The 21,909-nt window shown below is 38.5% G+C and overlaps 1 protein-coding gene and 1 non-coding gene across 2 annotated transcripts in view; one reads left to right on the top strand and one right to left on the bottom strand.

Annotated features, from left to right (window-relative positions):
- Positions 1-12,268: 12,268 nt before the first annotated feature.
- Positions 12,269-12,375, bottom strand: LOC127679448 (U6 spliceosomal RNA). The gene has a single exon (XR_007976761.1). It is a non-coding gene; the product is annotated as a U6 spliceosomal RNA (small nuclear RNA).
- Positions 12,376-14,130: 1,755 nt separating this feature from the next.
- Positions 14,131-21,909, top strand: part of LOC127677658 (vomeronasal type-2 receptor 26-like) — a 49,558-nt gene continuing 41,779 nt past the window's right edge. Inside the window, exons 1-2 of the mRNA XM_052172690.1 lie at positions 14,131-14,345; positions 15,526-15,823. Coding sequence (XP_052028650.1) covers positions 14,131-14,345; positions 15,526-15,823 — 513 coding nt within the window. The remainder of the gene's footprint in view (positions 14,346-15,525; positions 15,824-21,909) is intronic.

Genomic DNA, 21,909 nt, shown 5'->3' with positions numbered 1-21,909 from the left:
CACAAAATAGAAACAAAAGGAACACTACCCAATTCCTTCTATGAAGCCACAATTACGCTGATACCAAAACCACACAAAGATCCAACAAAGAAAGAGAACTTCAGACCAATTTCCCTTATGAACATCGATGAAAAAATACTCAATAAAATTCTTGCCAACTGAATCCAAGAACACATCAAAACGATCATCCACCATGATCAAGTAGGCTTTATCCCAGGGATGCAGGGTTGGTTCAATATATGGAAATCCATCAATGCAATCCACTACATAAACAAACTCAAAGAAAAAAACCACATGGTCATTTCATTGGATGATGAAAAAGCATTTGACAAAATTCAGCATCCTTTCATGCTTAAAGTCTTGGAAAGAACGGGAATTCAAGCCCCATACCTAAACATAATAAAAGCAATATACAGCAAACCGGTAGCCAGCATCAAACTAAATGGAGAGAAACTTGAAGCAATCCCACTAAAATCAGGGACTAGACAGGGCTGCCCCCTTTCTCCTTATCTTTTCAATATTGTACTTGAGGTACTAGCTCGGGCAATTCGACAACATAAGGAAGTCAAAGGGATACAAATTGGAAAGGAAGAAGTCAAACTATCATTATTTGTAGATGATATGATAGTCTACCTAAGTGACCCAAAAACTCCACTAGAGAACTCCTACAGCTGATAAACAACTTCAGCAAAGTGGCAGGTTATATAATCAACTCAAGCAAATCAGTAGCCTTCCTATACTCAAAGGATAAGCAGGCTGAGAAAGAAATTAGGGAAATGACCCCCTTCACAATAGCCACAAACAGTATAAATTTCCTTGGGGTGACTCTTACCAAACATGTGAAAGATCTGTATGACAAGTACTTCAAGACTATGTCTCCCTTTTCATTTATGATTTTATTAATTTGGGTAGTGCCTCTGTGCCCTCTGGTTAGTCAGGCTAAGGGTTTATCTATCTTCTTTATTTTCTCAAAGAACCAGCTCCTTGTTTTGTTGATTCTTGGTATAGTTCTTTTTGTTTCTATTTGGTTCATTTCAGCCCTGAGTTTGATTTTTTCCTGCCGTCTACTCCTCTTGGGTGTATTTGCTTCTTTTTATTCTAGAGCTTTCAAGTGTACTGTTAAGCTGTTAGTGTAAACTCTCTTCATTTTCTTTGTGAAGGCACTCAAAGGTATCAGTTTTTCTCTTTGCACTGCTTTCATTGTGTCCCATAAATTTTGGTATGATGTGTTTTCATTTTTATTAAATTCTAAGAAGTCTTTAAATTCTTTCTTTCTTTTATCATTGGCCAAGCTTTTATTGAGAAGAGCATTGTTCAAAGTCCATGTGTATGTGTGTTTTCCATTGTTTTTGTTTGAGCTTAAGGCCAGCCTTAGGCTGTGGTGATCTGATAAGGTACATGGAATAATTTCAATATTTCTGTTTTTGTTGAGGCCAGTATATGACCAAGTATATGGTCAATTTTGGAGAAGGTACCATGAGGTGCTGAGAAGAAGGTATATTTTTTTGCTTTAGTCTGGAATGTTCTATTAATATATGTTAGATCCATTTGGTCCATAAGTTCAGTTTGTTTCAGTGTATCTCTGTTTAGTTTCTGATTCCATGATTTGTCCATTTTTGACAGTGGGGTGTTGAAGTCTCCCACTATTATTGTGTGGGGTGCAATTTGTGCTTTGAGATTTATTAAAGTTTCTTTTATGAATTTGGGTGCCCTTGCGTTCGGAGCATAGATGTTCAGAATTAAAAGTTCATCTTGGTAGACTTTTCCTTTGACCAATATGAAGTGTCCCTCCTTCTCTTTTTTGACCACTTTTGGTTGAAAGTCAATTTTTTTCCCATATAAGAATGGCCACTCCAGAATGTTTCTTGGGACCATTTGCTTGGAAAAATTTTTTCCAACCTTTGACTCTGAAATAGTGATTGTCTTTGTCATTGAGGTGGGTTTCTTGTATACAGCAAAATGTTGGGCTCTGTTTATGTAACTAGTCTGTAGTCTATATCTTTTTATAGGGGAATTGAGTCCATTTATATTAACAGATAATAAGGAAAAGTGATTGTTGCTAACTGTTATCTTCTTAGTTAAAGATGAAATTCTGTTTATGTAGCTATCTTCCATTGGGTTTGTTAAAAGATTACTTTATTGCTTTTTCTACAGTGTTGTTTCTCTCCTTCTGTTGGTATTTTCCACACATTATCCTTTGCAGAGCTGCATTTTTGGAAAGGTATTGTGTAAATTTGCTTTTTCTCCTTCTATGGTAATTGAAAGTTTTGCTGGGTATAGTAGTCTGGGCTGACATTTACGTTCTCTTAGGGTCTATATGACACCTGCCCAGTATCTTCTTGCTTTCATAGTTTCTGGTGAGAAGTCTGGTGTAATTCTTTTAGGTCTGTCTTTAAATGTTACTTGATCTTTTAATATTTTGCTTTTCATATCTTTCTTTGTTTAGTGCATGCATTTGGTGTTTTGATTATTATGTGACTGGAGGAATTTCTGCTCTGGTCCAGTCTGTTTGAACTTCTGTAGGCATCTTGTATGCTTATGCACAACTCTTTCTTTAGGTTAGGGAAGTTTTCTTTTACAATTTTGTTGAAGATATTTACTGGGCCTTTAAGATGTAAATCCTTGCTCTCTTCTACCTTTAATCCTCAGGTTTGGTCTTCTCATTGTGTCCTGGATTTCTGTGATGTTTTGCTTTACAAGCTTTTTGCATTTTGCATTTTCTTTGACTGTTGAGTCAATGTTTTCTATGGAATCATTAGCATCAGAGATTCTTTCTTCTATCCCTTGATTTCTGTTGTTGATGCTTGCATCTATGACTCCTGAATGTTTTCCAAGGTTTTCTATCTCTAGAGACTCTCACTTTGCAATTTCTTTATTGATTCTACTTCCATTTTTAGATCCTAGACAGTTTTGTTCAATTCCTTTACTTGTTTGTTTGTTTTTTCCTGAAATTCTTTAAGGGATTTTTGTGTTGCCTCTTTAAGGGGTTCTACCTGTTGACCCATGTTCTCCCAAATTTCTTTAAGGGATTTGTGTGTTTTCTCATTAAAGGCTTCTACCTGTTGATCTATATTCTTTTGTACTTCTTTAAGGGTTTTTTGTGTTTCCTTTATAAGGGCTTCTACTAGTTGACCCATGTTCTCCTGTATTTCGCTAAGGGAGTTATTTATGTCCTTCTTGAAGTCCTCCATCAGCATCATGAGATGTGATTTTAAATCTAGCTCTTGCTTTTCTGATGCAATGGAGTATCCAGGATTTGCTGTTGGAGAACTGGGTCCTGATGGAACCATGTTGTCTTGGTTTCTATTGGTAATAATCTTGCATTTGCCTTTGGCCATCTAGTCATCTCTGGCACGAGCTGATCTTACTGTCTCTAACTTCTCTGTCTTGCAGGCCTGTGTTTCTGTACTCCTGGGATTCCATTTCTCTAAAATGCCCTGCATACAGCTGGTTCTCCAGGAAGTATCAGGAGATGGGGTCTTCACTGTGGCAGACTTGGCAAGACTCTAATGGCCTGCAGGCCACTAGTCTTCAAATGTCCTTCTGCTGTCGGTTCTTGAATTCTCTGCTGCTGTTTCTCTAGAAAGTATCAGGAAGTGGGCTCTTCCCCATTGCAGAAGTGGCATGGGTCTACCACATCTGAAGGAACGGGGCAGTGGTGGGCCGGTGGGGCGAGAGCTGCTTTGGGCCTTTAGAGGTGCGGGATGGTTCTTAAGGAATGCCCTGCTGCTGCTGGTTCTCTAGAAAGTATCAGGAAGTAGTATCTTCCCTGTGGCAGAAATGGTATCAGTCTATCACATCTGAAGGAACAGGGTGGTGGCAGGTGTGTTCTAAACTTCTAATAGTCTCATCATGAACTGTTCCTTCTAGGAGGATGAAGAGACCCTCCTTATCTGTTCTGAGTAGTTTGGTTTGAAGTCTATCTTATCAGATATGATATTAGCCATGCCTTCTTGATTCTTATTCCCATTTTTGTTCTTTCTTCCTTTCTTTGTCTCTTTTTTTGTTTGTTTCTTTCTTTTCTATATTCTTTGCTTACATTCCAAATGATTTCTCCTTTCCGGATTCCCCCCTCCCCATAAGTCCCATAAGCCCTTTTCCTTCTGCCCATTCCCCAATCAACCCCTCCCACTTCTCTGTCCTGGTAATCCCCTACAATGCTTCATCAAGCCTTTCCAGGATCAGGGCCCTTCTCCTTCCTTCTTCTTAGGACTCATTTGATATGTGAGTTGTGTCAGGGCTTCTGGGCTAATATCTACTTATTAGTGACTGCATTCCATGTGTGTTCTTTTGTGAATGAGTTACCTCACTTAGGATGATGTTTTCCAGTTCCAACCATTTGCCTAAGAATTTCATGAATTCATTGTTTTTAATTGCTGAGTAGTATTCCATTGAGTAAATATACCACATTTTCTGGGTCGATTCGTCCATTGAAGGACATCTGGGTTCTTTTCAGCTTCTGGCTGTTATAAGTAAGGCTGCTATGAACAGAGCGGAGCATGTGTCCTTATTTCATTGCTGGGAATCCTCTGGGTATTTGCCCAGGAGTGGTATAGATGGGTTCCCAGGAAGTGTCATGCCCAGTTTTCTGAGGAACCGCCAGACTGATTTCCAGAGTGGTTGTATCAACTTGCATTCCCACCAGCAGCAGAGGAGTTTTCCTCTCTCTCTCGACATCCTTGCCAACACCTGCTGTCTCCTGAGTTTTTAATATTAGGCATTCTGACTGGTGTGAGGTAAAATCTCAGGGTTGTTTTGATTTGCATTACCCTAATGACTTATGAAGTTGAACATTTCTTAAGGTGCTTCCCAGCCATTTGAAGGTCTTCAGGGGAAAATTATTTGTTTAGCTCTGTACCCCATTTTTTAAATAGGGTTATTTGGTTCTCTGGTGTATAACTTCTCGAGTTCTTTGTATGTATTGGAAATTAGCCCTCTGTCAGATGTATGGTTGGTGAAGATCTTTTCCCAATTTGTTGGTTGCCATTTTGTCCTTTTGACAGTGTCCTTTGCCTTCCAGACATCTTGTAATTTTATGAGGTCCTATTTGTCAATTTTTGATCTTAGAGCATAATGATCAGGAAATTTTTCCTTCTGCTCATGTGCTCAATGCTCTTCCCCAGTTTCTTTTCTATTAGTTTCAGTGTGTCTGGCTTTACATGGAGGTCCTTGATCCACGTGGAGTTGGATCAATTGGCATTCTTCTGCATCCTGACCTCCAGTTGAACAAGCACCATTTGTTGAAAAGGCTATCTTTTTTCCACTGGATGTTTTCAGCTCCTTTGTCGAAGATCAAGTGACCATAGGTGTGTGGGTTCATTTCTGGGTCTTCAATCCTATTCCATTCATCCACCTGCCTGTCACTGTACCAATACCGTGCAGTTTTTAATACTATTTCTCTGTTTGGTTTGAAGTCTATCTTATCAGATATTACATTAGACCCATGCCTGCTTGATTCTTATTCCCATTTTCTTAAAAATAATTTTCCATCCTTTTATTCTAAGATGGTATCTATCTTTGGTTGTAAGACATAATTTTTTGGTTCTATAAAGGAGATGAATTCTGTTTTCTAAGGTATCTTGCTAGTCTCCTTTTTTTTTTTTTTAAACTGTTAACATTTCGTGATAGAGGAGGTGTTTATGGTCCTATCATTTGTTGATTTTGTATTGTTTTCTTGTACCTCTTTTTAGTAACTTTCCTGATAGAGTTCATTTATCTTTGGAGGCCAATCGTTTATGCTAATCACTCTCTTCAGATTTAAGCTTTACTTCTAGAATTCTATATAGAGATGCTTAGGTGTCATAAATTCTTCGGTATTTTTATCATGGAATGTTTGTATTTCTCCTTCAAATATAAGGCATAGTTTTACTATGTAAAATACTCAGGTTGGCATTTGTGATCTTTCAGAATTTGGAATTCATCTTCCAGAATCTTCTGTTTTACGTGCTTCTACTTAATGTATACTCTGTAGTTTTTCAGATGGACATGTCTTTATAAGTGACTTGGCTTGTGCTTTTTAATGCACTTTATTTTATATTTCAAGTATTTTAGCTATAGTATGTCATGTGAACTTTCTTTTATGATCCTGTGTGTTCTCTGTAGGCCTATTCTCCTTAATTGAACATCTCCTTTTGTAGATTTGGGGACTTTTCTACTATGACATTATTGATAACAATCCCTACACTTTTGTTTTGGTATTGTTTGTCTTCTTTGCATCTAAACTATGCAGATTGGGTGTTTCAATTGTGTTACAAAACCCTCCTCTTTCCATATTAGTATAGAAAGGGGAGAGCAGGGGTGGGGTGTGTGCGAGGTGGGGACTGAGACCTGGGGAAAATGCCTAGTCCCTGGCCATGGTAAAAATGGAGCTCTCATTCCTAGTAGAAGAGATTGTTTTTACCTTTGCTGAAGCAGGCTTGGTGGCTATTTGTGGCTAGAAGTGGAGATTGGCTTTCTAATGGAGATTAAGCTCCTGATTTGTTGGCAAAGGTCTTCATGCCTCCAATAGCAGATCATGGTGAAAAGAGGTAATTCCTGATTCTAATCAGTTTATTTTCTTGTGGAAAAAATTACAAAGTTTCTGTAAGGCAAAGGACACCATTAAAAGGACAAAACAGCAACCATCAAATTGGGAAAGGATATTCACCAACCCTACATCTGATAGAGAGCTAATATCCAATATATACAAAGAACTCAAGAAGTTAGACCCCAGGGAACCAAATAACTCTATTAAAAAATGGGGTACGGATCTAAACAAAGAATTTTCACCTGAAGAAATTCGGATGGCCGAGAGGCACCTTAAGAAGTGCTCAACATCATTAGTCATTAGGGAAATGCAAATCAAAACAACCCTGAGATTTCACCTTACACCATTCAGAATGGCTAAGGTAAAAAAAAAACCTCAGGAGACAGCAGGTGTTGGTGAGGATGTGGAGAAAGAAGAACACTCCTCCACTGCTGGTGGGGCTGTAAGATGGTACAACCACTTTGGAAATCAGTCTGGCGGTTCCTCAGAAAACTGGACATGACACTTCTGGTGGACCCTGCTATACCTCTCCTTGTTTAGATCTGTACCCCATTTTTAATAGGGTTCTTTGGTTCCCTGGGGTCTAACCTCTTGAGTTCTTTGTATATATTGGATATTAGCCCTCTATCAGATGTAGGGTTGGTGAATATCCTTTCCCAATTTGATGGTTGCTGTTTTGTCCTTTTAACAGTGTCCTTTGCCTTACAGAAACTTTGTAATTTTATGAGGTCCCATTTGTCAGTTCTTGATCTTAGAGCATAAGCTATTGGTGATCTGTTAAGCAACTTTTCCCCTGTGCCCATGTCCTCAAGGGTCTTCCCCAGTTTCTTTTCTATTAGTTTCAGTGTGTCTGGTTTTACATGGAAATCCTTGATCCACTTGGAGTGAAGTTTAGTACATGGAGATAAGAATGGATCAATTTGCATTCTTCTGCATGCTGACCTCCAATTGAACCAGCACCATTTGTTGAAAAGGCTATCTTTTTTCCCCTGGATGTTTTCAGCTCCTTTGTCGAAGATCAAGTGACCATAGGTATGTGGATTCATTTCTGGATCTTCAATTCTATTCCATTTGTCCACTTGTCTGTCACTGTGCCAATACCATGCAGTTTTTAACACTATTGCTCTGTAGTATTGCTTGAAGTCACTGATTCTCCCAGAATTTCTTTTGTTGTTGAGAATAGTTTTAGCTATCCTGTTTTTTTTGTTATTCCAGACGAATTTTAGAATTGCTTTTTCTAACTCTGTGAAGAACTGAGTTGGGATTTTGATGGGGATTGCATTGAATCTGTAGATTGCTTTTGGCAAGATGGCCATTTTAGCTATATTAATCCTGCCAATCCACGAGCATGGAAGATTTTTCCATTTTCTGAGGTCTTCTTCGATTTCCTTCTTCAGAGACCTGAAGTTCTTCTCGTATAGATCTTCCACTTGTTTGGTTAGAGTCACACCAAGATACTTTATATTGTTTGTGGCTATTGTGAAGGGTGTCATTTCCCTAACTTCTTTCTCAGCCTGTTTATCCTTTGAGTATAGGAAGGCAACTGATTTGCTTGAGTTGATTTTATAACCAGCCACTTTGCTGAAGTCGTTTATCAGCTGTAGGAGTTCTCTGGTGGAGGTTTTTGGGTCACATAAGTATACTATCATGTCATCTGCAAATAGTGATAATTTTACTTCTTCCTTTCCAATTTGTTTTTTTTTAATTTTTTATTCGATATAATTTATTTACATTTCAAATGATTTCCCCTTTTCTAGCCCCCCACTCCCCGAAAGTCCCGTAAGCCCCCTTCTCTTCCCCTGTCCTCCCACCTACCCCTTCACACTTCCCGTTCTGGTTTTGCCGAATACTGCTTCACTGAGTCTTTCCAGAACAAGGGGCCACTCCTCCTTTCTTCTTGTACCTCATTTGATGTGTGGATTATATTTTGGGTATTCCAGGTTTCTAGGTTAATATCCATTTATTAGTGAGTGCATACCATGATTCACCTTTTGAGTCTGGGTTACCTCACTTAGTATGATGTTCTCTAGCTCCATCCATTTGCCTAAGAATTTCATGAATTCATTGTTTCTAATGGCTGAATAGTACTCCATTGTGTAGATATACCACATTTTTTGCATCCACTCTTCTGTTGAGGGATACCTGGGTTATTTCCAGCATCTGGCAATTATAAATAGGGCTGCTATGAACATAGTAGAGCATGTATCCTTATTACATGGTGGGGAATCCTCTGGGTATATGCCCAGGAGTGGTATAGCAGGATCTTCTGGAAGTGAGGTGCCCAGTTTTCAGAGGAACCGCCAGACTGCTTTCCAGAGTGGTTGTACCAATTTGCAACCCCACCAGCAGTGGAGGAGTGTTCCTCTTTCTCCACACCCTCTTCCTTTCCAATTTGTATCCCCTTGACCGCCTTATGTTGTCTAATTGCTCTAGCTAGAACTTCAAGTACTATATTGAAAAGATATGGAGAGAGAGGACAGCCTTGTCTAGTTCCTGATTTTAGTGGGATTGCTTCAAGTTTCTCTCCATTTAGTTTGATGTTGGCTACTGGTTTGCTGTATATTGCTTTAACGATATTTAGGTATGGGCCTTGAATTCCTCTTCTTTCCAAGACTTTTAGCATGAAAGGATGCTGAATTTTGTCAAATGCTTTTTCTGCATCTAATGAGATGATCATATGGTTTTTTTCTTTGAGTTTGTTTATGTAGTGGATAGCATTGATGGATTTCCTTATATTGAACCATCCCTTTATCCCTGGGATGAAGCCTACTTGATCATGGTGGATGATCGTTTTGATGTGTTCTTGAATTCGGTTGGCAAGATTTTTATTGAGTATTTTTGCATCAGTATTCATAAGGGAAATTGGCCTGAAGTTCTCTTTCTTTGTTGGATCTTTGTGTGGTTTTGTTATCAGCGTGTAATTGTGGCTTCGTAGAAGGAATTGGGTAGAGTTCCTTCTGTTTCTATTTTGTGGAATAGTTTGAAGAGTATTGGTGTTAGGTCTTCTTTGAAGGTCTGATAGAATTCTGCACTGAAGCCATCTGGTCCTGTGTTTTTTTTGGTTGGAAGGCTTTCTATGACCCCTTCTATTTCTTTAGGGGTTATGGGACTGTTTAGATGATCTATTTGGTCCTGATTTAATTTTGGTATTTGGTATCTGTCAAAGAAATTGTCCATTTCCTTCAGATTCTCCAGTTGTGTTGAGTATAGGCTCTTGTAGTAGGATCTGATGATTTTTTGGATTTCCTCGGTTTCTGTTGTTATATCCCCCTTTTCATTTCTTTTTTTTTTTAAATTTTTTTTATTCGATATAATTTATTTACATTTCAAATGATTTCCCCTTTTCTAGCCCCCCCACTCCCCGAAAGTCCCGTAAGCCCCCTTCTCTTCCCCTGTCCTCCCACCCACCCCTTCCCACTTCCCCGTTCTGGTTTTGCCGAATACTGTTTCACTGAGTCTTTCCAGAACCAGGGGCCACTCCTCCTTTCTTCTTGTACCTCATTTGATGTGTGTATTATGTTTTGGGTATTCCAGTTTTCTAGGTTAATATCCACTTATTAGTGAGTGCATACCATGATTCACCTTTTGAGTCTGGGTTACCTCACTTAGTATGATATTCTCTAGCTCCATCCATTTGCCTAAGAATTTCATGAATTCATTGTTTCTAATGGCTGAATAGTACTCCATTGTGTAGATATACCACATTTTTTGCATCCACTCTTCTGTTGAGGGATACCTGGGTTCTTTCCAGCATCTGACAATTATCAATAGGGCTGCTATGAACATAGTAGAACATGTATCCTTATTACATGGTGGGGAGTCTTCTGGGTATATGCCCAGGAGTGGTATAGCAGGATCTTCTGGAAGTGAGGTGCCCAGTTTTCGGAAGAACCGCCAGACTGCTTTCCAGAGTGGTTGTACCAATTTGCAACCCCACCAGCAGTGGAGGAGTGTTCCTCTTTCTCCACACCCTCTCCAACACCTGCTGTCTCCTGAATTTTTAATCTTAGCCATTCTGACTGGTGTAAGATGAAATCTTAGGGTTGTTTTGATTTGCATTTCCCTAATGACTAATGAAGTTGAGCATTTTTTAAGATGCTTCTCCGCCATCCGAAGTTCTTCAGGTGAGAATTCTTTGTTTAACTCTGTACCCCATTTTTTAATAGGGTTGTTTGGTTTTCTGGAGTCTAACTTCTTGAGTTCTTTATATATATTGGATATTAGCCCTCTATCTGATGTAGGATTGGTGAAGATCTTTTCCCAATTTGTTGGTTGCCGATTTGTCCTCTTGATGGTGTCCTTTGCCTTACAGAAACTTTGTAATTTTATGAGATCCCATTTGTCAATTCTTGCTCTTAGAGCATACGCTATTGGTGTTCTGTTCAGAAACTTTCTCCCTGTACCGATGTCCTCAAGGGTCTTCCCCAGTTTCTTTTCTATTAGCTTCAGAGTGTCTGGCTTTATGTGGAGGTCCTTGATCCATTTGGATTTGAGCTTAGTACAAGGAGACAAGGATGGATCAATTCGCATTCTTCTGCATGCTGACCTCCAGTTGAACCAGCACCATTTGTTGACCCCTTTTCATTTCTAAGTTTGTTAATTTGGATACTTTTTCTGTGCCCTTTGGTCAGTCTGGCTAAGGGTTTATCTATCTTGTTGATTTTCTCAAAGAACCAGCTCCTGGATTCGTTGATTCTTTGTACAGTTCTCTTTGTTTCCACTTGATTGACTTCAGCCCTGAGTTTGATGATTTCCTCCCTTCTACTCCTCCTGGGGGAATTGCCTACTTTTTGTTCCAGGACTTTCAGGTGTGTCGTTAAGCTGCTAGTGTATGCTCTTTCCATTTTATTTTTGGAGGCACTCAGGGCTATGCGTTTTCCTCTTAGCACTGCTTTCATTGTGTCCCAAAGATTCGGGTATGTTGTGCCTTCATTTTCATTAAATTCTAAACAGTCTCTGATTTCTTTCTTTATTTCTTCTTTGGCCAAGATGTCATTAAGTAGAGTATTGTTCAGCCTCCATGTGTATGTGGGCTTTCTGTTGTTTTTGTTACTATTGAAAACCACTCTTACATCATAGTGATCTGATAGGAGGCATGGGTTTCATTCGATCTTCTTGTATTTGTTGAGTTCTGTCTTGTGACCAATTATATGGTCTATTTTGGAGAAGGTACCATGATGTGCTGAGAAAAAGGTGTATTCTTTTGCTTTAGGGTGAAATGTTCTATAAATATCAGTCAAATTCAATTGGTCCAAAGCTCAATTAGTTTTACTGTGTCCCTGTTTAGTTTCTGTTTTCCTGATCGGTCCATTGAGGAGAGTGGAGTGTTGAAGTCCCCCACAATTATTGTGTTAGGTGAAATGTGTGCTTTGAGCTTTAGTAACGTTTCTTTTATGAATGAGGGTGCCCTTGCATTTGGGGTATAGATGTTCAGAATTGAAAGTTCTTCTTGGTGGATTTTTCCTTTGACCAGCAAGAAGTGTCCCTCAGTGTCTCTTTTGATGACTTTAGGTTGAAAGTCAATTTTATATGATACTAGAATGGCTACTCCGGCTCGTTTCCAGAGACCATTGGCTTGTAAAATTGTCTTCTAGCCTTTTACTCTAAGGTAGTTTTTGTCTTTGACATTTAGGTGTGTTTCCTGTATGCAGCAAAATGTAGGGTCCTGTTTCCTTATCCAGTCTGTTAGTCTATGTCTTTTTATTGGGGAATTGAGTCCACTGATGTTAAGAGATGTTAAGGAAAAATATGGAACGCTTCATGAATTTGGGTGTCATCCTTGCGCAGGGGCTATGCTAATCTTCTCTGTGTCGTTCCAATTTTAGTATATGTGCTGCCGAAGCGAGCACATGGGATTCTTTTGATCTTCTTATATTTGTTGAGGTCTGTCTTGTGACCAATTATATGGTCGATTTTGGCGAACGTACCATGAGGTGCTGAGAAAACCTATTAGAATTACAAGTTCCATCTTTACAGAGTTTTTTTTCTTTTTTTTTTAAATTTATTGATATATTTATTTACATTTCAAATGATTTCCCCTTTTCTGGACCCCCACTCCCCGAAAGTCCCATCAGTCCCCTTCCCTTCCCCTGTTTTCCTACCCAAGTTTTTAAAAAACAGAATGGCCTAGACAAATGTCATTTACACTTTAAGAGACCACAGATCATAGTCTAGGCTCCTATGAACAGTAACATTTTCAATCATGACAGATGGAGAACAGAAAACATTTCATGAGAAATCTAAAGCTAAACGTCCATCCACAAATCTATCCATATACAGTATACAAGAATTAAAACTCAAATTCAAGGACATTAACTACATGCACAAAAATGCAGGAAATAAATAATTGCATGCTGGCAAAGCTAAAAAAAATCATGAAAGTGCACACACACACACACACACACACAGACCACAGACACAAACACACCCCAATAAACAAACCCACACACTATCACCACATACATCAAAACAAGTATTAACAATCGGTCACCAAATGCACACACTATGTGGATGCCATTAAGTTCATGCAGACAGGATCCTGATATAGCCAGGATCTCTGCCAGACCTGGCATGTACAGAGGTGGATACTCACAGCCATCCATTGAACTGATCATGGAGTCCCTAATGGAGGATTTAGAGAAAGGACTGATGGAGGTGAAGGGGTTTGCAACCCCTTAGGAAGAACAACAATAAAATCAAGCAGACTCCCCAGAGATCTCAGGGACAAAACCATCCAGCGAAGAGTACACATGGAGGGATTCATTGTTCCAGCTACATATGTAGCAGATGATGACATTGTCTGTCATCAATGGAGAAAAGGCCCTTGGTTGAGTGAAGGCTTGATGCCCCAGTGTAGGAGAATAACAGGGTAGTGAGGTGGGAGTGGGTGGGTGAGCACATTCATAGAAGCATGGGGGTGGGGGAATGGGAGAGGACAGATCTGGAGAGGAATCCAAGAAAGGGGATAACATTTGAAATGTAAATACATAAAATATCCAATAAATAATACAAGTTGATATTTGACCCAATATTGTAATCAGAAATAATGTTTTCTAATGTAACACTAATTGTTTTCCTTACAGAAATACTCTAAAATGATACTGATGTTAAATAATTCAGAGTCTAGTTCTTGCCTAACAAACACTGAGCCCTTGATGTCTCCTTCAGATGACTCTTCATGACTTAATGTTGTTTCCACTGGTTATTCTCTCTTTACCCTGAGAACTGGACAAGTCTCAGCTCAGTGAGTGTACACACCCCACAGGTGTGTTAGTGGACTTCACACTTATTCTTAATTGTGTGTTTTCCTGCTGAGAATCAGGATTCCCAGGTGCCAAGTGAGAGATTTCTGAGCCCTTAGAGACTCACAGTGACTCTGTGAAGGGGACATAATCTAGGGCTAAGAAGGTATAAAGCAGATTGGACTCCAGGGAACTGAGGGAGTGTTTGGATACTGGTGGGCCTGGACCAGGACAAAACAATGCTTCATAACCTTGATCCACACGGATCAACCAGACATCTTTTACCAGTTTGTTCATGTGCTCCTAGGGATGAATATTCAGTTGAGATGAATATCTAGATATCACTTATTCATCAATGTTATTATGGAATTACTCAATGCTTTCTCTCTCCTGATTTTTCTCATTGCTTTCCAGGAACAAATTTCTTGCTTTTCCTTAAGTATACCTGCTTCTCCTGGCTACTATCAAGATGGGCATTTTGTTATTGGAGGTCTCTTTTCCCTCAGAGTGACTGCTAGAGACAATAGAATTAAATTTGGCTTTAATGATACAATGACTATACCGGAAGCTGTTATTGTGTAAGTGTTTGGCTTCTCTCTTTAAAAAAATATTGTTTCAAGATTTCACACATGTAAGCAACAAATGTTGATCTCACCCTACTCTACTGCTTCCCTTCCAATGCCTCCTGCCTTCAACTTCATGGGGTCTCTCTGCCTGTCTGTCGGTCTTCCTATCTCTCTCAGTCTCTCTCAAATTTTAATGTATTGAGTTCATATAGGCATGCCAGTATTGCAGGAGTATAGATAGGGCATTATCTAGAGTCTAGGCAAGCTACAAGGGCAAACCTCCTAATGAAACTGACTGTCCCTTCCACAGTAACCACCAAATGCCAATAGCTACTCAGCCATGACTCTGTGTATCTCTCCCCTACACATGCTGAATTCTCTTAAATATGTAAGAAATTTTTGAAAACATTTTGCTGTCAAAAAACAATTTTTCTTTTTAGTTATTTAGTGTAGTGTATTGAGAATATTTTAGTTTTCCTGTTTAAATTTACACTTGACACTATTTTTTTTTCAGTTGCTATTGGTGATCAAGTACTTTGTATTTTCCTGAGGTTTATCCTATTCTTTGAAGACTGCATGAAAAACTAAGATTTAATGTTTGCTATTTCCCACATGCTTTACTCTTCCATTTTATTTCTCAGACACAAATTGTACAGAAAATATTGAAAAATGTATATTTAATAGTATGTGATTGTGCAAAACTTTAATCCCAAAACTTGAGATGCAGAGGCAGTTAGCTCTTCGTGAGTATGAGTTTAACCTAGACTACACGAGTTTAAATTAAACCTTTGTTGAATAAGCAAGACACTGCCTCAAAAAAATTCAAAAACAAAAATAATATATTTAATAACAAGTTGTACTATGAATCTTCTTTTTTAGCACAATTTTCTCCATATTTTTAATATTGACTAGACTGCCTGTTTCTTGGAATATCATGTACAATTTTTATATGAATTATGTTGCTATAAATAAAAATGAAGTATTTGAGAGGTAAAATGAGAGGAGCTACATAGAGAAAAGTGAGGGAGGTAAAAGATGTAATTATATTTTAATTATAATGTTAACATATATAAAGTAATATAAATAATTATATAAATTAATATAAAAGAACACACATTAATTTTTAAAATTAATTAATTAATTAATTAATATAAAAAGAACACAAAAATGATCTTTCCAATTTTCCTCCCAGGAATCTCACCAAAAATTATCAGCACATTTTGGCAATGGTTTTTGCTGTAGAAAAAATCAACAAGGACCCAAATATTCTATTCAATATGTCCCTGGGATTCTATCTCTTCAATGTTGACTTTTCTGAAACAAAGGCCATGGAAAGTTCTATGGCTTTGCTCTCAGGAGAGAGCCCCCCAATTCCTAACTACAGCTGCAGGCCTGAGAAGACTGATCAGCTGGTTGCAGTGATAGGAGGCATTTCAACACGAATATCAACTCAGATCTCCCGAGTTCTAAGTCTCTACAACATCCCACAGGTACACAAAGCAGTCTACTTCTTAGGTTAAAGATAGTAAGATAGTGATAAATGCTAATTAATCCAGTTATTGATTATTGATGAAATATGGGACTGTTTAATAATTTACTATTTTGTTATAATTTTTTATTCCCTATATTTTTATTTTCCATATTCTTTGTTTACAATCCAAAAGCTTTCCCTTTTCCCAGTTCCCCCTCCCAATATAGAATCATTAATTCTTTTTTTTCTGCATTTTTTTTTAATATTTTTATTTTCTATATTCTTTGCTTACATTCCAAATGATTTCCCCTTTCCCGGATCCCCCTTCCCAAGAATCATTAATTCTTAAGATGAAATGTTTGTAAAATAAATTTAATTTCAAAGCCTTTAAAATTGAAAAAAATGTAAGTAAAAGTAATCACAACCTGTATTCTTATCACTCCAACAAAATTTCTTTTGCTATTTACCAGTTTTAATACCATCTTCCTTTTGTATGCAGTTTTAGAGCATCACAAAGCATCAGGGCTATAATAATTCTATGCTCATATGTACACAGTAACTACTATGAGCATAGTCCTGATTATTTTACTGTGGTATCAGCTCAGATTGCCACATAAGACTCATTTATAATAAGAACCATAGGTCTGAGTTACACTGGCTGGACATAAGTACTGTTTGTAATTTTCTCTGTTGTTAGGAAAGTTTTTACTTTTGTCTTTGTTTAAGAATCTTTCTGTTTATCAGTAATAATTTCTTATAAACAGTGCTTCAGGGGTAACATTTATAAGTCAATTGCATCTTAGTCATAAACTTGGGAAAGTTTACTTAGAAATACATTAGTGTGCAAATAACAGTGATCCAGTGGTTAATGTTTCCTACTATCCTCAGTGAAGTAACATATATCTTAGTAAAATGAATGAGGCTGCCATGCTGTTTAATTTTTACCCATACATTTATTTTTGAGACACATTCTCACTATGCAGATTTGCCCAGACTTGAACTGCCTTTGCAGCCCAAGATAGCATTAGAGAGATCCTCATGCCTTTGCTTGCCAAGGGCTGGGATCAACATCACACGCCATCATGCTTTACTAGATTTTTATTTTTATAAGGTTTTATAAGTTATTTTGTAAACATTTGTCATTTTATTTATTTACATTTCAAATGTTTTCCCTCCTCCCAGTCTCACCTCCCCAAACCCTCCATCCCATCCCCCTTCCACTTTGACTCTAAGAGGGTAATTCTGCAACCACCCACCCACATTCTTGCCTCCCTCCTCTAGCATCCTCCTTTACTGGGACAACAAGCCTCCACAGGACCAAGTGCCTCCCCTCCCTTTGGTGCCAAATAAGACATTCCTCTGATACATATGTAGTAGGAGCCATGGAACCCCTCATGTATACTGTTTGTTTGGTAGTTTAATTTATGGTATCTCTCCGGGGTCCAGTTAGTTGATACTGTTCTTCATACGGAGTTGAAATTACTTTCATCTCCTTCAGTCCTTCCCCTAACTCTTCCACTGGGGTCCCTAGGTTCAATCCAATGGTTGGCAGTGAGGTTCTGCCTTTGTCTTCTCCAGGTGCTGGCAGAAACTCTTAGAGGACAGCTGTACTAGCTCCTCTCTGCAAGAATTTGGCATCAGCAATAGTGTCATGTTTTGGTGTCTGCAGATGTGATGGATTTCAAGGTGAGGCAAACTCTGGATGGCCTTTGCTTCAGTCTCTGCTCCATTTTTGCTTCTTTGGCCCTAGTTTTCTTTAGACAGTAACAATTCTGTGTTAAATATTTTAAGATGGGTGAATGGTCCCAGGTCCCATCCCTCAACTGTTAGCCATACCTATCTTCTGGAGGTGTTCTCCTTAGGATCAATCTCCCCTCTGTTGGGTATTGCAGCTAATGTCATCCCAATTGTGTCTTAGGAGCCTTTCACATCCGTAGTATCTGGGACTTTCTGATGGTTCCTCCCACCTGTCTGTTCCCTACCATGGAATATTCTGAGTTTTGGGGCTAATATATACTTACTAGTGAGTGTATACCATGTATGTCCTTTTGGATCTGGGTTACCTTAAACAGGATGATATTTTTTAGTTTCATTCATTTACCTGCAAAATTTGTGAAGTCATTGTTATTAAGAGCTGATCAGTATTCCACTTTGTAAATGTACCACAGTTTCTGTATCCATTTTTTTTTTAAATTTTCTACATTCTTTGTTTACATTCCAAATGTTTTCCCCTTTCCTGGTCCCCCCCCATAAGTCCCATAAGCCCTCTTCCCTCTGCCTCTTCCCCAGTCAACCCTCTCCCAGTTCTCTGTGTAGTAATCCCCTACATTGCTGCATGGAGCCTTTCCAGGACCAGGGTCCTCTCCTTCCTTCTTTTTGGGAATAATTTTTTTAATATATATTTTTATTTTCTATATTCTTTGTTTACAATCCAAAAGCTTTCCTCTTTCCCAGTTCCCCCCCCCCCATATGTCCCATAAATCCTCTTCTCTCCATCCATTCTCCTATCTTTCCCTCTCCCTTTTCTCTGTCCTGGTACTCCCCTACAGTGCTGGATCAAGCCTTTCCAGGATTAGGGCCCTCTTCTTCCTTCTTCATGGCAATCATTTGATATGCTAATTGTATCTTCAGTATTCAGAGCTTCAGGGCTAATTAATATCTACTTATCAGTGATTGCATTCCATTTGTATTCTTTTGTGATTGCGTTGCCTCACTTAGAATGATATTTTCCAGTTCCATCCATTTGCCTAAAAAATTCATGAATTCATTGTTTTTAATTGCTGACTAGTACTCCATTGTGTATGTATACCACATTTTCTGTATCCATTCCTCCACTGAGGGATATCTGGGTTCTTTCCAGCTTCTGGCTATTATAAATAAGGCTGCTATGAACATAGTGGAGCATGTGTCCTTATTGCATGCTGGGGAATCCTCTGGGTATATGTCCAGGAGAGGTATAGCAGGGTCCTCTGGAAGTGTTATGTCCAGTTTTCTTAGGAACTGCCAGCCTGACTTCCATAGTGGTTGTACCATCTTACAATCCCACCAGCAGTGAAGGAGTGTTCCTCTTTCTCCACATCCTTGCCAACACCTGCTGTCTCCTGAGATTTTAACCTTAGCCATTTCTGACTGGTGTAAGGTGAAATCTTAGGGTTTTGATTTGCATTTCCCTAATGGTTAATGATGTTGAGCATTTCTTAAGGTGCTTCTTGGCCATCCCAATTTCTTCAGGTGAAAATTCTTTGTTTAGGTCTGTACCCCATTTTTAATAGGGTTATTTGGTTCCCTGGGGTCTAACTTCTTGAGTTCTTTGTATATATTGGATATTAGCCCTCTATTGGATGTAGGATTGGTGAAGATCTTTTCCCAATTTGTTGGTTGCCATTTTGTCCTTTTGACTGTGTCCTTTGCCTTACAGAATCTTTGTAATTTTATGAGATCCCATTTGTCAATTCTTGATCTTAGAGCATAAGTTATCGGTGTTCTGTTTAGGAACTTTTCCCCTGTGCCTATGTCCTCAAGGTTTTTCCCCAGTTTCTTTTCTATTAGTTTCAGTGTGGCTGATTTTATGTGGAGGTCCTTGATCCACTTGGAGTTGAACTTAGTACAAGGAGATAAGAATGGATCAATTCGCATTCTCCTGCATGCTGACCTCCAGTTGAACTAGCACCATTTGTTGAAAAGGCTCTTTTTTTTTCCACTGGATGTTTTCAGCTCCTTTGTCGAAGATCAAGTGACCATAGGTGTGTGGATTCATTTCTGGGTCTTCAATTCTATTCCATTGGTCCACTTGCCTGCCACTGTGCCAATACCATGCAGTTTTTTTTTTTTTAACACTATTGCTCTGTAGTATTGCTTGAGGTCTGGGATACTAATTTCCCCAGAAGTTCTTTTACTGTGGAGAATAGTTTTAGCTATCCTGGGTTTTTTGTTATTCCAGATAAATTTGAGAATTGCTTTTTCTAACTCTGTGAAGAACTGAGTTGGGATTTTGATGGGGATTGCATTGAATCTATATATTGCTTTTGGCAAGATGGCCATTTTAACTATATTAATCCTGCCAATCCACGAGCATGGAAGATTTTTCCATTTTCTGAGTTCTTCTTCGATTTCCTTCTTCAGAGACCTGAAGTTCTTGTCGTATAGATCTTTCACTTGTTTGGTTAGAGTCACATCAAGATACTTCATATTGTTTGTGGCTATTGTGAAGGGTGTCATTTCCCTAACTTCTTTCTCACCCTGCTTATCCTTTGAGTATAGGAAGGCAACTGATTTGCTTGAGTTGATTTTATAACCTGCCACTTTGCTAAAGTTGTTTATCAGCTGTAGGAGTTCTCTGGCGGAGTTTTTTTGGGTCACTTAAGTATACTATCATGTCATCTGCAAATAGTGATAATTTTACTTCTTCCTTTCCAATTTGTATCCCTTTGACCTCCTTATGTTGTCTAATTGCTCTAGCTAGAACTTCAAGTACTATATTGAAAAGATATGGAGAGAGAGGGCAGCCTTGTCTAGCCCCTGATTTAGTGGGATTGCTTCAAGTTTCTCTCCATTTAGTTTGATGTTGGCTACTTGTTTGCTGTATATTGCTTTAACTATGTTTGGGTATGGGCCTGGAATTCCTGTTCTTTCCAAGACTTTTAGCATGAAAGGATGCTGAATTTTGTCAAATGCTTTTCAGCATCTAGTGAAATGATCATAGAGTTTTTTCTTTGAGTTTGCTTATGAAGTGGATTGCATTGATGAATGTCCTTATATTGAACCATCCCTGCATCCCTGCAATGAAGCCCACTTGATCGTGGAGGAAGATCATTTTGATGTGTTCTTGGATTTGGTCGGCAAGAATTATATTGAGTATTTTTGCATCGATATTCATAAGGGAAATTGGCCTGAAGTTCTCTTTGTTGGATCTTTGTGTGGTTTTGGTATCAGTGTAATTGTGGCTTTGTAGAACGAGTTGGATAGTGTTCCTTCTGTTTCTATTTTGTGGAACAGTTTGAAGAGTATTGGTGTTAGGTCTTCTTTGAAGGTCTGATAGAATTCTGCACTGAAGCCATCTGGTCCCATGCTTTTGTTTTTGGTTGGGAGACTTTCTATGACCCCTTTTATTTCTTTAGGGGTTATGGGCCTGTTTAGATGATCTATTTGATCCTGATTTAATTTTGGTGTTTGGTATTTGTCTAAGAAATTGTCCATTTCCTCCAGTTTCTCCAGTTGTGTTGAGTATAGACTTTGGTAGTAAGATCTGATGATTTTTCGAATTTCCTCACTTTCTGTTGTTATATCTTCCTTTTCATTTCTAATTTTGTTAATCTGGATACTGTCTCTGTGCCCTTTGGTTAGTCTGGCTAAGGGTTTATCTAGCTTGTTGATTTTCTCAAAAAACCAGCTCCTGGATTTTTGATTCTTTGTATGGTTCTCTTAGTTTCTACTTGATTGATTTCAACCCTGAGTTTGATGATTTCCTCCCTTCTACTCCTCCTGGGTGAATTGGCTTCTTTTTGCTCCAGGGCTTTCAGGTGTGTCATTAAGCTACTGGTGTATGCTCTCTCCATTTTCTTTTTGGAGGCACTCAGGGCTATGAGTTTTCCTCTTAGCACTGCTTTCATTGATACCCAAAGATGTGGGTATGTTGTGTCTTCATTTTCATTAAATTCTTAAAAGTCTCTGATTTCTTTCTTTATTTCTTCTTGGCCAAGGTATCATTGAGTAGAGTATTGTTCAGTTTCCATGTGTATGTGGGCTTTCTGTTGTTTTTGTTGCTACTGAAGATCACTTTTACTCCATAGTGATCTGATAGGAGGCATGGGATTATTTCAATCTTCTTATATTTGTTGAGGTCTGTTTTGTGACCAGTTTGATTTTGGAGAAGGTACCATGAGGTGCTGAGAAAAAGGTATATTCTTTTGCTTTAGGGTGAAATGTTCTATATATGTTAAATCTCATTGTTCCAATGTTTCAATTAGTTTCACTGTGTGCCCGTTTAGTTTCTGTTTTCCTGATTGGTCCATTGAGGAAAGTGCAGTGTTGAAGTCCCCCACAATTATTGTGTTAGGTGCAATGTGTGCTTTGAGCTTTATTAAAGTTTCTTTTATGAATGAGGGT

The sequence above is a fragment of the Apodemus sylvaticus genome, chromosome 2 (assembly GCF_947179515.1).
Source record: "Apodemus sylvaticus chromosome 2, mApoSyl1.1, whole genome shotgun sequence".
In the NCBI taxonomy this organism is placed as follows: domain Eukaryota; kingdom Metazoa; phylum Chordata; class Mammalia; order Rodentia; family Muridae; genus Apodemus; species Apodemus sylvaticus.
This window is presented reverse-complemented; position numbering and strand designations above follow the sequence as displayed.